Raw genomic sequence first — 17321 nt, forward strand, 5'->3', positions numbered from 1 at the left:
CCAGCAGTGGCTCTCTCCACCTGGAGATGTCACCTCTCCCCCAGCGCCTTCCTCTCCAGCACATCAGAGGGCTCATGACCACGACTGTCCAGGTTAGAGCCTGTGTCTATGAGCACCGGGATTCTTCTTTCTTTATTTCAACTCATTCTACACAGGAGCATGTTTCAACATGTGTGGCTTCTGGTCAGCAGTACGAATGTCCACGAGGTGTACTTTCCCTATTGCTCATAGCAGCTCCTTTCTCAAAGTTGGCCCCCAGATCTTGCTTCCTGGAAGTTACTGGAACCACAGAAACACACAGCAAAGGTGCCATGAAACCCCAAGAGCTGCCCTCTGAAGGTGGCCCGGGTGGAGCTCCTGGCAGCTGGAGAACATGGTGGACACGAGGATTCAAATCCTGACCGAGTTCTCACTGCTGTTTTGAGGAATTTCCCAGGCTAGCATGGACTATGGCCCCCAAGCTGCAGGGGCTAATGGTTGAGGGGTCCAGGGACCCGTGAGACGCCTGGACATGCCACCTGGAAACTACAGGGAGGTAGGAAACGCCTCTGGGGCAGAACCTTCACTTAGGTTCTAACTTTGGCCTCCTGAAGTCAAAGTGCCCCAGAAGCCACCCCAGCAGAGGCCAAGATTCCACGGGAAGCAAACACCCATAATTTGGATCCCAGTGAGCGGCCAAACTCCAGTGTGGGTCCTTCTGCCAGGGGCTCAATAAAGATTCAGGGCCACAAAGTTTAACCTGGCACTTGGACCACTTTAATTTGGAACTAAATTTCTACAGCTGAGGAAAGCTTTCAAGAATTCAGTACCACCGATAAAACTGAACCGGCTTGTAGGAGTCAAGACCCAATTACAGAAGTGACCACAGTGAGTTTTGGTTTAAAAATGGGGGCAAGATGACTCATTCTGATTGAAACCAACCAACAAACCTAACAATAGGAGAACCTCTGCTACGGAGCTCACCCCTCATTCCCATGAATGAGTCAGTCAGGGTGGGTATCCAGTGACTGGTGTCCCTGGTGTCCCTGCAGCGCTGAGAAGCACCCGTTTATGGGACTACAGGGGGCCCCTGAGGCGGCAGCAGACTGGGCCAGCCCTTCTGTGGGGCCCCTCACCTCCCTGACAAATAGAGAAATAGCTCTCGAAAGGGTTTTTCCCTTTTTAGTTGTGGGTAAAAATTCAAGCATGCAGAAGAAAATTCGGTTCTGAATGGCATGCTTTTTATAACTCGTGGCGGTGGGGGAAAGAGGAATTTTCCACTAGCTTCCACTGGAATAGGCACGCATGCAAAGCCAGCAGGCTGGGGAGGGGGCAGGCCTCCAGAACTGAGCTAATTATGGGAAAATGATTCCAGGCCCTTGTACTTGTACCACAAGCATCTGGAGAATCACATTGAACATTTACTTCCCAAATTTCTGTGGTGTTCAAGTCAATTTGGCTTTTCTGTATAACTTAATGTTATAAAACTGGTTCATCTCAGAACGAGTGAGGAGGGTTAGCATGCGGACTGTAAATCACAAGCAGAACTGGACCTCAATACTTTGCAAGATGGGCACATACTCTGTACTTCCTCCCTGCTCCAAATGCACCAGCCTGGGGGCAACCGCAGAGTTCCCTAGATAGAGCACATGCACGAGGCTCCTAGAGTGCTTCTACTGGAGTAGACCCCCCCTTACAAACCCCACTTGCCCCAAAGAGAACGAGTCAACCCATCTGTTTTCCTTAGTGATTTCAGAAGCTAGGGAAATACCGAAGGGCACATCTTAATGAAGGTCTTACACAATTTAATAGTTCTTCTTCACTTTCTAGTCTTCCAATAAATATACAAACCATAAATACTACAATTAAAGACAGTATCTTGATTGGGGACAAGGACAGAAGGGAGAGTGGGCTGAGCTTCCTTTCTACCAAATGTGAGGTTTACAGTGTTCTCAAACCTTCTGAGCTCCCAACCCCTGAACATCTATCTCATAGCACTTCTAGGCCAAAAGTGCCTAACAATTGCATTTGCTAAGAAGTCAGGTTCAAATGACTTAAATGTTCAGTAGCTATCTGGAAATAGGAGTACACATAATTAGAAAGGAAAATGTGATACTGTTTCTTAAGTAATCCCAGTAACTTGGGAAATGGAACAGACTGGCGTGTAGGCTTCTCAACAAACTTTGGAATCAGAGTTGAGACCTCCCTCCCTGCACCCCCCCCCCCCTTTATTTTATTTATTTATTTTTATTTTACGTGGTGCTGAGGATCAAACCCAGCTCCTTGCACGTGCTAGGCGAGCACTCTACTGCTGAGCCCCAGCCCCCTCCCTCCTGCTTTCAAGCTCCATGATTTTCCTGTAGTGCTCGCTCTTTGCAACACCAACCGCGGGAAACCCAGCTTTTCAGGGGGTAAAATACAACAGTATAACTGTGAGCTGTTGGTGCTCCCACTTCTCCCAGTGCTGACGGCTGCTGGGCATTGGTTTCTCTTGAACATCTAAACCATCTCCCACCGGTGCTGTCAGCTTGCTACAGGGACCTAGGGTGCCTCTGTACACAGCCTGGGAGCTGTGCTAATTTGTTTCACTAATTTTCAAGCTAACCTAGCAGAGTAAGCACCTACAGGCTGGTTGCTTTTTTAAGTTAAACAATGTGAAGCCAGTAGCTCCCATGGACTGAGCTGGGATTCTTTCCTAGCTGTTTAATTCCCACACCTGTGCTGCAATAAGGCCTCTATGACAGACTCCAAGACCACAGAAGTAACTTCCTCCCTAGCCAGACGCAACATGAAGAAAGCAATTTTATTCAGGTTTTTATACTGTTGCTCAAAAGTAAGAAATGCTGGCATGGAAGGACCTCAAAATAGAACTGAATTCCATTGATGCATGTATTTTGCGTTTCTCATAGTAACTCTGCACTGGTTTTGCTTGGTGCTGGGAAGAACGATATTCAGAGCACTCGAAGCCACTGCACTCCAACAAAATGCGAAACATGACTCAGACATTTATTTATTTATTATATATTTTTAGACTAATGGGAACTGCATGAATTCTTTCTTGGGCTTCCAAGAGCACATACCTTTTTATGCTTGATCCGGAAAGAATCATGTTTCAGAACATTAAATTACTAATTTACCTAACTGGATACTTTTAACCTTCTTTAGGGAGATGCAATTGTATAATCCACATTCTCTGCAGACAAGGACTTTAAAACGACTTTTCCAAAGTTCACATTTTTCAGGCATTATTTAGGTAAGCATAGAAGAACAGTACAAAGACAAAATCACCCACTATTACTAGGATTATGGTTTCACAGTAAAAATTATAAAGCATTTCCTCTTAAAATATCTTTTTAATTTTTTTTTAAAGAATATCTTGGCACAGGCATCCAGATAACCTATGGCCTATTTTTTTAAAAAAAATTTTAATTGTCAATGGACCTTTATTTTATTTATTTATATATGGTGCTAAGAATCGAACCCAGTGTCTCACACATGCTAGGCAAGGACTCTGCCTCTGAGCTACAACACTAGCCCCTAAAAATATTTTTTGTTGAAATGTAAAGCACAGGGGATGCATGGAGTATACAGATCTAAAGTCTACAATTTAATGAACTTCTAAAAATTGAATACACTCAGGTCACTGCTGCAAGATCAAGATAAATTGCATCTATGGTGACCGCAGGCTCCCTCACTCCCCCAGACCTCCCACCCCACCATGGATATGGCTTATTCTGGAGCTTTATATGACCGAGATCATATAGGAAGGACTCTGTGTGTGGCTTTTGCTCTGCATGATATTTAATATCAACAACAATGTATGAGGTTATTTTTAGAAACTGAGTCCCTGGCATGAACACACCTGGCCAGTCCCCACCGAGAAACATTCACAAGTCAAAGCAAGGATCCAGGTGTAAGAACCAGTGAAATTGCTTACTCAGGAAGCTACTGAGCAAGTTCTACTGGAATCACACAACTGGCCCCCAAACATTTAAAGTCTTCAAGGTTCCCATAGTTGGAGAGGTGTCATGTATAGCAAGCAGAAGACAGAAGGTTCTCCTGTGGCCCAGTGTGACTCTGAATGCCTTATCTGTGCCTTTCCTTAGATGAACTCCTCTTAGAATGCAGCTGTATGAAGACTGCTTTAGGATGACTAGTGCTTTTGAAATAAAACAAGAGTGTTAAACTCTATTTGAATTTTATGGTCAAATTTTGCGTATCTAGTCCAACTCGCCACTGCATGAAAGAGGCGCCTCTCCTGATTTGATAGGAACAACACAGCCCTGAACAGAAATTTGATAAACTGCCCCCTCACGCCAGTCAGAAACAAACCAAACCGCTCCGAGAGCTGAAATTCTGTAAGGAGCAGTTCAATGCAACACATATTTTGTGGTAAGGAGGTTTTGGAAGACACAATTGGAAGCTCAGTGATTTGCCCATAGTCATAATCACCATTTGCAGTTCCCAGTTGAGTCTCCCTCTCAGTGGAATCAAATCATAACTGTCTACAGACGCAGTGCAAGTGGCTTTCAGAAGAGTTCTGCTGGACCCTGAGCCACAGACAGAAGAAGAACACGCTGAAGAGTTTTCTACAGACTGCCAAAGTGAACCGTGGTTCCAGCTGAACTACCACAATCACATGGCACAGCCCACATGTTAATATGCATGAAGACACTTCCTATCTTGGTTCAGGTCAAGAAATGAAGACAAGTTGTTGTGGGAGGAAAGGGCCACTCCAGTCTATGTGCGGCCACATAGCTGGGGTGCTGAACAGCATCTTGCTTTTGCTGCATGGCTTCTTATTTAAAATATAAAACAAAACAAAAACCCTGCTGATTGGATTTATAATAAGCTTGTTAAAGCATTTACAAATATATTACAACTTTAAAGAGCAATGTGCAAAACGGGGCCTTGTTAAACAAGTAATGTGTTTCTAACATGAGTCATAAAATCATGGTCATTTAGCACAGGCAGACGTATGGCTCTGAAAAGGACGTGCACATGTGGGGACTGAGCTTACGCAGACAAACATGAGACTGTGAGAACACTTGTAGCTGCAGACAGTGGGAGATTGGGCCCCCAACCGGAGCCTGAAGGAGGGACGGTCTCCTCCAATAGGAGGAGGACAGCAGGAGTGATTGTCCCTCCCAGATGGTTCACTAGAGCATCAAGTCCAGCTACAGTAAAATCAGTGAAGAAGCCTCAGCTGCAGCCTTATGAACATTACAATGAAAACAAAAAAGAACACTTTTCGTCTAAAGCGCCCTGGTACGGAGCTGCAGTGGTCTCGCTCAGGTCTGGGTGGCTTTTCCCAGCATCTGGAGTTGAAAGGTCAGGGCAGTCGGCATAGCCCATTCCACATGCCACCTGTGTCAGGTCTGCTATTGCTGGGGACCCACATTTGTACCTTTGGATCTGTGAAGGCATGTGCTCTGTGGAGCTTGCCTGTGAATTAACCCTGAGTCTTTAGGGCAGTTTCCTGGGTCATCCCCAAATTCCCTCCATTAGAATTCTTTCTGCCTTTTTTTTTGTGCTAGCAGGAAGAGGAGATGGAGCAGAAGGGCTCGGCAGGGGTCTGTCCAGAGGCAGCAGCACCCAGCAGGGCACACAGGGCCAGTTCTGGGATTCCTCAAGCATGCCGCAGGCATCCCCAGCCCGCCCCCACCTTTAACTAGAAACAACAGAAGCTTCCTGCCTCTGGACCCAGGACAGCAAACTGGTCTGCTCTGAAAGCGTCTTCTAGACAAAAATCATCTGAATTTCCCCGGCCTCTTCCCCTTTCTGGACAGTCTTTATGACCATGTAAATCCAGTTTATGCTAAAAGTACAGGAAACAGCTCCGAGATGATCACACTCCCGGGACACAGGGCTGCCTGGGCTGTAGCAGACCCACACAAGGCAGAGGACAGCAGGAGGGGAAAGGCGGAGAGCCCTGCTGTCTGAATGCTGCGTCTCAGGAGTGAGAAAGGCACACTTCTTAAAGGTACAAACAGGTGTATCAGTGCCGGGAGAGGCGGCTCTCTGCCCCGGGGCTCTGTGACCCAGGCCCAAGTGTCATGGGTTCAATGTGAGGAGACTGGCTTCTGAAGCCTCCCCGGCCCCACACAGCTCTGCTGCCCCACAGAGAACGGCAGAGACCTCACGTCTCGCCATGTGCACGTCCCGCCACAGGTACCCGCGTTTCAGAGGTTCAGTTTAGCATGGAAGGTAAGGTGTCTGCTCACTTTGTTTTACTTTCAGTGTGTTTAACTTCAGGAAAGAAAGAGCACTTGCTTTTATAGAAGAAATCAGTAATGCAATAGCCGGACTCAACCTTCTCATTCCCAGAGCAGAATTCCAGGTGCTTCCATCCCTGCATTTAAAGGGACAGAACACATTTCCCTCCACCTCTGCAGGAAACACGACCAGTCTCCTGGGCTGGCAGTCCACCAGTGGCAGAGTCTCTCTCACCTGCCACGAGGCCCTGGCATTTCTCCTGAGTGATCTCACTGCTGCAGCCTCCTTCAGCTCCGGCTCTGACTCCTGCCATGCTTCTCTTATCTACCAGGAGTACTGCCATTTTCAGAACCCTGGCTCTGCCACTGCTCTCTTCTCCCCCATGGCCACTGCAGCGAGCTGCTGAGTGGGTGGATAAGCAAGGACACCAGCATGGACCACCCAGCTCCCTCCACAGTCTGCCAGACGATGGGGGTGAAGTTTTAAGTGTTCCGATCCTCGGTTCTGCCTTATACAAGGCCAAGAGTACCACCCTGCCATCTCGGGGGACACCTCTGGAGATCACTCTGAGCCTTCTGGGCCATTCCCAGAGACAGGCCCTGCCGTGGGCTTCACCCGGGGCCTTCCTGTGGGACTTCCCACAGATCCCCGGCCGGGACTCCTCGACACCATGCTGCCGTGGGACGCCAGCTGGAAACTCCTCAGCACATCCCCAAAGCTTGGGGGTGGAGGGTCAATGCCCACAGGGCCACCCTTGCCCAGCGAGGGGCGGGAGCATTCTCTTCATATCCCAAGTCCACAGTTCCAAGACACAGTTCCCAGGGTCTCCCAGAAGTCTTGAGGGACTTCTCACCAGCTGCCGCAGTGGTGGCCGATGCAGGCCACGTGTTTGAACTGTCCACCCCTCCTCCCTCGCCTGTCCTCCACGCTGCTCTCTGGGACCACTTCCTAAATAAACTTCCTGCATGCCTGCCTTGGTCTCAGGCTCTGCTCCTGGGGAAGCCCAGGCAAAGAATGTGAGAATCCACTGAGATTAAAAGTGTATGTGTGCGTGTGTGTGTGTGTGTGTGTGTGACACATACACACATACATTTCTTTATTTTACTGTTCTTGTAGCCTGCTCTGGGTTTAACCGCTGTACATGACTGTTGTGCATGACTGTGCAATGCCTGCTACCTTTCATTTCTTCACTGACCTATTGGTGTCAGTACAAATGCCAGGTATCTGTAAGCTACCAGGAGCTGGAGCTCTGCTAGATATGACACATAGCACATACTAATATATACATATATGCACACACATGCTCCAAGAGCCCTCTAAGATGCCTGTGTGTGAAATCACCATCTTGTGCCACATGAAACGTGAGACACATTTCCCGAGGCTACTACACCGGGCTCCCCAGACCTACACACTGACAATGGCTGTCATGAAAAGAGCCATTGTGTCAGGAGGAAGTGACTGCTGGGCTCTGAGGGGAACAGCACACTTCCTTCTTAGGTTTTGGAGTGGCGATAAGGGAACCCGCCAGGGGCTGAGGTGTGGGCTGTGCGGCACCCGACCACAGTGCGGGAACAGGCCAGGCGCGACTCGATGGAGCACAGCACACAGCGCTGAAAATCACTGTCCCTGTCTCAGGGGGAGGGGACCCTGCCACCACGGTGGCTACAACCCCAGCGCACCTTCCCGTTCGCAGTGGGCTCCACCAGAAGGAGTCTCCTGTACTAATGAAGGCAGGGAAGGGCCGGTGTCCAGACCTGGTGTTGGCCGGCAGAAAGTGTGGACCCTCAGCAGTAGGGCAGGCAGGCCCTCCCCGTCCCTGGTTTCTACACTCCCCGCTCTGCACAGTGAGGGGCGCCGCCGGGTCACCACAGGGCTGCCGGTGACGGCACTTCCCCAGGTTGTGTGATGCCAGCCCGGCTCAGCACAAACTGCCCAGCTCAGGGGCACCCGAGCGTGACCGCCAACCTGTGGCGGGGCAGGCAGCCGTCCAGGCCCTGGGAGTGTGCTGGGAGGCCCCAGGCTTGCCCCCACACAGCCTCCCGGCCACTTGTCGTCCATCTCAGCATCTCTCTCAAGCTCTGCCGAGCACACTGCTGAGGCGGCAGACTCCCTAGACTTACAACAGGAAGCCCCAGGACACCCCGTAAGGAGGGGAGCCAACAGGACACCCCATGAGGAGGGATGCAAGCCCAGGGCTGCCAGTTCTCTGTCTGGAGACCTCAAATGATGCTTCAGAGATTCCTCGTGACAGAGAACCAAGAACATTAGGTCAAAAGCCTTCCAAACAGAATATTACTGGATCGAATAACCTTGGGCTTGGAGTTTCACACTAATCATGAGACCCAGTGCTCTGCCTGTTGTCACTGGGGCCTACTTATGTGTAGGATGGTCGCCGTGAACACTGAACTGCGGTGTTGGGAGACGGAAAACAAAGTGGAACACACACACACAAGGTTTCTGGCATCAACGTGTGACGCCAACGTAATCAGTTTCTGTGATGAGGGAGAGACAGGGGCGCTGGAGCCTGGGAGGGCCAGGACCGGAGGAAGGGGAGGCTGCTGTGGTTTGGGTATGGTCTGAGAGCGTCCCTTGAGGTTTTAGGTGACGAAACTGCCCACAGTGTAGTGATTTGGGGAAGTGGTAGGACCTCGAAGAGGCAGAAAGATCTGGGAGCGTGTCCTGGGAAGGGGTTAGACCCTGGGTAGTTCTCCTGAGGGGGCTGTTCTGAAAGGGCAAGGCTGGCACCCCCCCCACGCGCTCCGGCTTCCCGTCTCAAGGGCGTTTCCCACAGTGCCATCCTCCATGATGCGGCCCAGCCAGAGGCCCTCCCCAGGGCTGGCACCAGGCTGTGTGGGCTTTCAGCCTCCAAAACTGTGAGCTAAATGCAACTCTTCTTTACACAGTACCCAGCCTCAGGAGTTTTGTTACAACAATGAGAAGACTGATGAGGAGGCTGAGGAGGCCATGGATGTCCATCCAAAGGGGTGTGTGTTTCCCAGAGAGAGAATCCCACGGGCATGGGTCGGGGACAATGTGAACCTCAGGTGTGCATTTGGCATCCTGACTCTGAAGGTGGCAGGACGGCTGCGAGAGGATTCAGACAAGAAGTTGGGAGGAAGAAGGGCTCAGAGGCAGAGAAGCAGGCCCTGGGCGGGTGTGAGAACAGGGCCCTTCTCACTTGCAGACTGAGGTGCTGCAGTGAAAGGTTTCCAAGGAAACTTGGAGCTCTTGGTTTTCTAGGAAATGCAAGTCCCTGAGATGGACAAAACTGAACCAAAGGGACAGGACACTCAGCTTCATTAAACAGAGATGACCTCTCAGGCAGCATCTGCAGCTGCGGAGGGGCCCACATCAGAATCTCCTGCTGGGGAGTCTTTGCTTCTCCTGAGACAACTGCAAGACAACGTTTGCTTTGGTATAAAAAACATGGAAGACGACTGTCATGAGAAGGAAGATTACAGAGTAACATGTTTCTCCATGTGCCACAGTTTGCCTGGCAAACGCACAGCTTTTTCCCTGTCAAATTTGATCATTCACCTATTAGGGGAATGATAATAAAATCCAGAACATGTTTTATCTCAGGTTATATTAGAACATTTATGTCATAGCAGATTCATGTTACAGTATTTTCTCCTGGTTGCCTGGGCTTTGCTGTGATGTCAAGTTTGACAGATTGTGGAGCATGGCTCCTTAGCAAACCAGACGCTCAGCTACAACCTGCGCAGCTACAGTACAATGATAGATCCAGCCTCCGAATGTTGAGTTTGGGAAACTCATCTGCACCCTGAAAAGAGGCTCCTTGCCATACTTCTCTTTTGTGGTGCTGGGGATGGGGCCCAGGGCTTGGTGTGTGCCAGGCAAGCGCTCCTGAAGCACTAAGCTTCACCCCCAGACCCTGGCTGCACACTTTCCTGAGGGCTCGAGCCATTCAGAAGGGGCCACAGCCAGCGCCCGCTGCCCTCTCACACTGGCATAGGGGTCCTGGTGCCCATGAAGCCCGACACTGTGCAGCTGTCTCTGGACGGGAAGGTGATGCCAGCCATTTCTGAATGCTTGTGTGTGGGAAGCCACATGTGAAATTAGGAAGGACCATGGCCCCTCCCACGGGAGTGTCTTGGAACCACTTGTGATAAGAGCAGCTAACTGTGGACGGGAAGCATCTGCCAGGGAGAAAGGACCGCCCGGCCCTCACCTTCCCCTGTGCTGAGGCCCCTCATGCTGTGACGGCATCACGCTGGGCAGTGTCTCTACTCCTGGCTGCGGTCACACAGTGAAGACAGAGACGCTGAGCACAGAGACACCGCAGGGCAGCAGTAAACTACAAGAGAACCCACTGTAGAGGCTGAGGCAGGGACGTTTCAAGGCGTGTCTTTGAATGAGGATCAGGCACATGGGCTTTCCTTCTCCATCTGGGACACCGTGACACACAGAAAAGCCATGTGAAATAGGAGCGTTTCCAGGTGAGCATCTCCCATGTGACAGCGTGAACATCCCTCTCCTTCCTCTCTCAAAGCATCAGTACTGGTTTCTGGAGAGAAAACAGGGTTCTTTTGCCACGATGCTCCCAGGAGATAAAGCAGCATGGGTGGGTTTTCCTTCTAGGCTTTCCTGTTGGTAAGAACTGCCCTTATCTGAGTGGTGGGTGTTCCGCCTGCTGCTCATGGCACTGGTACTTGGACTAGAAAGTACCTTCGAGCCAATTTTGGGACCCAGCCCTCTGGCTGATGAAAGGTGGGCGGGTGTGGAGCAGCCTCGAGTTGGACACGCTGCTCACAGCACAGCGGCTGTCAGCCAGCCTCCGGGGTGCACAGGAGACCCACGCAGCGCCAGTGGGCCCTGCCCTGCTGCTGGGGCCAGGGCTGTGAGTTTTCCTCAAGGACAAACGCATTCTTCCTGTTCTTTCCACATCAACACACAACGTCTACCACCGGATGTTCCTCCCAAAGGCTAGTTACCAACTGGATCAATGTCCTATGGCATTTTACTTTATTTAAATGACGTGTCTTCAAAAACAGTATGCACGACGCAGATGTGACACAGATGACATCAGAGTGTCACACAAACATGGCACGTACACAGGGGCTGTGATTTGCCCCAGCGTCAGACACACAACCATACCACCGTCATCCTGAAGAGCCGACCAGTGGTAGTTTAAAAAACATATTGTCACTCTGTCGTTTTCAAGTATATGCAAAGTTAGGACAGTAAAGTTACGAAATTTTCTTTCTAAAAATTAGGCATGTATATCTTTTAAAAGTTCTTGATTCTAATTTTAATTTGGAACTTGACTTCAAATTTTCAAATTATAAACAATCCTCTCGTTTCTCAGGTTATAACCACATTTGACCCAGTAGCTCAAATAATGGGAGGCAGGTATTAAAAGGTACATTTTCCTCTCCAGTTATATGATTTAGAATGACAAAGAACAGAGCAATTTAGCTTTTAAACACTGAAATAAACAAAGACAAAACTGTTCTTTGTACCAGTTTATAAAGTATTACTTCTGGGTATAGATTTAACTAAACTACAGCTTGAGTACATCTTTGTAGCTCTGAACTTCCCAGAATAACCTTTCTAAATATTACCTTCGCTGGGTGGTGGGAGTAACCATAACCAAGACACAGCTTTACTGTCACCTCCAAAGTGCCACCACTCCCACATGAGGAGGGGATGACAAATTGCTACCTGTGAGTTCTTTGAAATACTGCATTTCAATCATAAAGGTCCCATTTATTAACTTGTAAAGCAGAGGAAGGAAGGAAGGATGAACTAAGATCCTGGACACACAGGCTGAGCTGGTCCCAGGAGGGAGGGGGCTGAACCGTCAAGGAAAAGCACCTCGTTTTCTCTTCTGGAGTCACATGGAGAGGAAAGGCTCTAACTACATGATTCTATAAACTACCAGAGCTCTACTAAGTGTCCTGTGACCTCCAATAGCCAAGCAGAAGATCACCAGGATGACCCCTCACTGCTGGGACCCCTGGTGGGGGGGCAGCCAGGAGGGAGTCAGTAGGAATCAAGCAGAGCAGACAGAGGTCCAGCACCCCACCAAGGAGCCTCAGACCACACTGCACCCACCATGGGACAAAGGCGGCCATGAGCCCCGGGAGACTAAACCCTTCTTACACCTATTTCTCAGGTTCTAAAGCCAATGTACAGAATTAGTAATCCATTAACATTTTAGAAGAAATCATGTTTGATGACTATCTATGCATGGCATCTCTGAGGAGACTATTAAGTTTTAAAGAAATGCACTAGATAAAGGTAGTTTCAAGGTCAACTTTCAAATTCAGTTTAAAAAATTTTTTTTTTTTGCTATACGATGTGAAAAAGAAATAAAAAATATAATTTTTGAGCTAGGCGTGGTGGTGCATGCCTGTAATTCCAGGGACTCGGGGGGGCTGAGGAAAGAGGATCACAGGTTCAAAGCCAGCCTCAGCAACTTAGCGAGACCCTAAGTAACTTATTGAGACCCTGTCTCAAAATAAAAATAAAAAGGGCTGGGGATGTGGCTCAGCGGTTAAGTGCCCTTGGGTCCAATCCCTGGCACACCTCCCCACCGCCAAAATATGTGTCTGTGTGTGTGTGTGTCTTCTGTCCTCATGAATTGAGAGTTAGTAACAACCAATAGAATAGCACCTTCCACCATTAGATTATTAAAAAGAAAAAAAGTACTTGAAGTCATGAATGCACAGTGACTTTAAAAGCATAGCTTAATTATTTAAAACACTTCCCTGGCTCCAAGCCCACATGCTCCTCCCACACACCAAGTGCCATATTTATATTTAATTATCCAATTTTATTGCCACAGATAAAGATACGTACATGATAGTGAAATCAGCTTCTTCATTATCTTTGTGTTTAAGCTAATGCTAAGATTAGTTGCTGTCTTCGTCCTTTTTGTGTTACCATAACAAAATACCTGAGGCTTTGTGTAAGTTAAAAAGAAAAGGGGGTTATTTGGGCTCAGTTCTAGAGATAGGAAAGTCCCAGAGCACAGTGCCGGCACCTGCTGGGCTCTGGTTGCAACACGGCAAAGAAGTAGATGTGTGCAAGGGACGAGGGACAACTTTCTCTCCGGAAACTAGTTCAGTCCCAAGTGACCTAACCCACACCTGTGAGAGGGGCACTGATCCCTCATGAACTAAGCAGAAAGCAGGAGGGCACCACAGACCTGGAGCTGAGTGGGGTTCTGTGGCTCTGGGAGCTTAAAAGGGGCCCCTTCCCTCACACTGTGGCGAGGGTCTCCTGAGGCCAAACTTTACTTCCTGTTAAGAGGTAGAGCTGCAGCCTGGCACCACCGCAGCTAAGCCCAGGGTCCTTCCTGCTGCCTGCACCTCATCCCACCAGTGGATGTGGCTGACCTCGCTGGGCCTGCTGGGCTGTGGCCTCTAGGGTGTAGGGACAGTGGGTGCTTGTCATGCTCCCAGGTTGCCAGATCCTGAGTCAAAGGACAGTCACTAGCGGCAGGACACAGAGGCCGACTGGCGGTGAGCCGCAGGTCTTCAGATGGACACTGAAAGGAGGAAAGGATGACAGGTACTCAGGGAGGGGTTTCTGGTCAGGTGACTCACGAGCACCCTCCCGCTCGGGTTCCCCCCAGCTCGAGAACTACATCCAGGACAACATGAAGAAGGAAATGGTGGAGATGCAGCAGAGCGCGGTGCAGAACCAGACGGCCGTGATGATCGAGATCGGCACGAACCTCCTGAACCAGACAGCAGAGCAGACGAGGAAACTGACGGACGTGGAGGCCCAGGTAGGGACCAGGTCAGCTGCCAGGGTCAGCCTCCATGGAATGAGGGACAGGCGCTCCATGGCGGGAGAAAAGGGTTTGTAAGGAATCAAGAAAGGTCGAGAACTCATCCCTGAGTGCTTTCCTTCTGAGTACTGAGGTCAGATGATGCTCGTCTAGTAAGGACTTCCAAGTCCCCTTCCCACTGCGCACACCTGACCTCCACAAGGTCAACGGTCCTTTGCTTCACTGGTCTTCTCTGGATGCTACATAGTACTTTTCATTTCCAAGCCCTAAACTTTTCATGCATTTTAGAAATGAAAATCACAGAGGCAGGGAGCTACAAACTTTGTTCTTAAATCTTAATTCCAGGTTAATCTAAATTTCGAATACACGTTAACACAATTTATGGAATTAATTTATAGGGAAAGAAACAAATGCAATAGTGAGAGCGGACGCTGTGGCAGGGACAGGCATAACCCTGAGCCGAGAGCCCAGTCCATCGTGGTCCAGTTCCACCAGGACAGGACGCATCCATCTGAGCCGGGCACTGACACTTTCTTTGGGTCTCAGTGGTTTTAACTGTCAGAAGAAGGGCTGGGCCAGACAAATCATTGCTAACTTCTCTTCTAGCTTTAGGAGTCTATGAGCTAATGGCTTAACCGCAGAAATGAATAAGGAATGAAAATATTAAATACAGCAAAACATTAAATTATCAAGCCAGTTAAAAATATAAAATCTCTGAAGTCATGCTGACAATACAACCTGGGACCCAAAAGAACAGGTCGGGCGTGTGGGGGAGGCGCTGTTGGCCGCAAGGATGGAGCTGCCCCAGGCTTGCCTCAGTGGGTCTGCCCTTGGACCCAAAGCCAGGCTCCTTCATGGGCTCACCAGGTCGGTACCTGCCCACTCTGAGCTGGAAGCAAGGCTCCAGAAAACCGCGTGTGGGGGGGTTGAACTGCACGCGATTCCTGTGACACATCAACCCTACTTGCCAAAGCCCAGAGAAGGGGGACACACCAGAGGGGGATGGGAAGGGAGTCAGAGGCCTCCTGTGCCCACATGACCCTCCAACGCTCTGGCGCCTTCTCTGAGGGCTATTGGGCGAGGTGGAGAACACGGAAGGAGAGTGAAGAACAGGAGGTTCTTAGGACAGGACAGAGTAACCAATTATTTGATTACCAAGATTTTCAATAAAATCAGAATGCTTCAAGAAAAATATGAACAAATTTTTATAGGGTACACCACAGAGTACTAAAATTTAATCCTAGTTGTTAGTAAGAGCTAAAATTGAAAAGAAATGATTTAGAAGTAAATACCCCACGTGCTCATAGTCAGTCAGTAAAATAAACCAGTGGTTATTAAGTGACATTCCCTACCTTTGGATAGTAAAACCAGTGGGCAATCAAGCTCATCCCAAAATAAAAAGTCCTATAAACATCGTTTTTATGTTTTTAGATAATAGTAATAAAAAAGTGTTAAGGCCGAGAACAACCATGTAAACTTTGGCCACATCCTGTGTACGTCAGATTTAATGTGCTTCGGGGTCACATGATTTCTTTAAAAAGCCTGTTGTGAAATTAGATATCATATGATCCAGGGTAACAGGAAAATAGGAAAATGAGTGGGAAGAAAACAGCCTATAAAGTCCAACCAAAGACATGAACGTGGCTGAGCAAGAGACTACCCATGTCCCCAGTCCCCTCAAATGCCACTGCCGAGGGGTCATGACTGCACGAAGTAGGCGTAAACTCCAACGTGAAAGCTTCTGGTCAACGCGAGATCGTCTAGCCTGACACAATGAGACTACTGAGTTGGGCACTGAGTGGTGGTTGGAGTTTTGAGATCTTAAAGAGGACAATGGCCAGGCAGGCCTGACTAGCTCACATGGTCACTTGCAGACAGAGGCCTGGAGGCTGCCTTAAGGAAACAGGGTTGTAAGAACACAGTAGTCATCCCAGGCCAGCAGGACCCACATACCATCCCTCTCTGCCTCTCTAAATGCGCTCATCTAATAATTCCCATTAATTAAGCAGGAGAGAACCTGCAGGCCAGGTCTGTACCCTAGGTGTCCACCTCAGCACCCAGGCCTGGGTTTGGCCGAGGCCTTGCTCCCTTCTGGGGGAGTGTGCAGACCTGACCTCCCACCAGCTGGGACGGAGGGCTGGACCACCCCCCGAGACCTGAACAGTGTGCAGGCCAGCGCTTTGGCAAACCACAAAGACACCCAGCAAACAGTGATTCTTTCAAGGACGCCAATTCCTTGGCCGCGATCCCGACTCACATTTACACGTGATATCACATCCTGAATCACCGTGACACGGAGGATGTGAGTAATCAATTCTTCCTGCTGCAAGGCAGCCAAACACCAAGGAATCCGTCCTTCAGGCTACTGGGGCAGAATGGGACAGCGAGACTGCACACGCCATGGACCAGAAGCCACAGAGCAAGACGGGTCCTCTCAATATGGACATTTCGTCCTTTCCTAATTGGTCGCAAGGACCATTAGAATAGGAAAGAGAAAACAGCAAAGGCTGAACGTGTGGCCCTGTCCGGGAAATGCCAGGCTAACGGGAGCTACGTGTTTATTTACTGAGCATCCCTGCATCCACTGACCACCAGATAAATACCACAACAGTGCTTGTTTGGGCCAGCGGAATTACTTTTTATTTATCCACAATTTTGAATCTTTGAAATATGTGCATTGGATACTCCTACTAATCTCACAGCATAAGATGATAAAATACAGAACTAGAAAAATATTATAATTTCATACAAACATCAATATCCATAACTATTAACCACTTTCAAAATAAAAACATGGAGAAAAAAGGCTTAACATACATGGATGGGCTGGGGATATAGCTCAGCTTGCCTCGCATGCACAAGGCCCTGGGCTCAATCCCCACCACCACCACCACCAAAAAAAAAAAAAAAACCCCACAAAAACCACACATGGAAGTAATCTAAGACACCTCGCTTTTTCTGAACATGAAAAATAGGTCAAAATAAGGAAGTTGGGCTGACAAACAATGTGTTTATTTTCTGATTATTTGGATAATTAGAAGGTAAGAAATTAAACTGATTAAAAGTGATAAATAGGAATTTCATTCTGTTACATTTAGGTTTTAAACCAGACAACAAGGCTTGAACTTCAGCTTCTGGAACATTCCCTTTCTACAAACAAATTGGAAAAACAGATTTTGGACCAGACCAGTGAAATAAACAAACTGCAGGACAAGAACAGGTAACCACCAGTATAAAAATATCGTACGCTCTGAAGACACAGGGCCTACCTCGCTGACTGTCAATTGCGGGTGTAGTTCTCACAATGACGGATTTCTCCGTGTCCAGCACACGGAAGAGACAGTGTGCAGGGAAAGGCAGGGGA

General features: G+C 48.8%; 2 protein-coding genes across 5 annotated transcripts in view; one reads left to right on the forward strand and one right to left on the reverse strand.

Annotated features, from left to right (window-relative positions):
* The window catches only part of Mcph1 (microcephalin 1), a 196829-nt gene that overhangs the window by 70402 nt on the left and 109106 nt on the right, over nucleotides 1–17321 (reverse strand). The gene's annotated exons all lie outside the window — the stretch shown is intronic.
* Nucleotides 1–17321, forward strand: part of Angpt2 (angiopoietin 2) — a 50985-nt gene that overhangs the window by 12566 nt on the left and 21098 nt on the right. The window contains exons 2-3 of the mRNA XM_027922086.2: nucleotides 13799–13954; nucleotides 17056–17177. Coding sequence (XP_027777887.2) covers nucleotides 13799–13954; nucleotides 17056–17177 — 278 coding nt within the window. The remainder of the gene's footprint in view (nucleotides 1–13798; nucleotides 13955–17055; nucleotides 17178–17321) is intronic.

The sequence above is a fragment of the Marmota flaviventris genome, chromosome 3, assembly GCF_047511675.1.
Source record: "Marmota flaviventris isolate mMarFla1 chromosome 3, mMarFla1.hap1, whole genome shotgun sequence".
Lineage (NCBI taxonomy): Eukaryota > Metazoa > Chordata > Mammalia > Rodentia > Sciuridae > Marmota > Marmota flaviventris.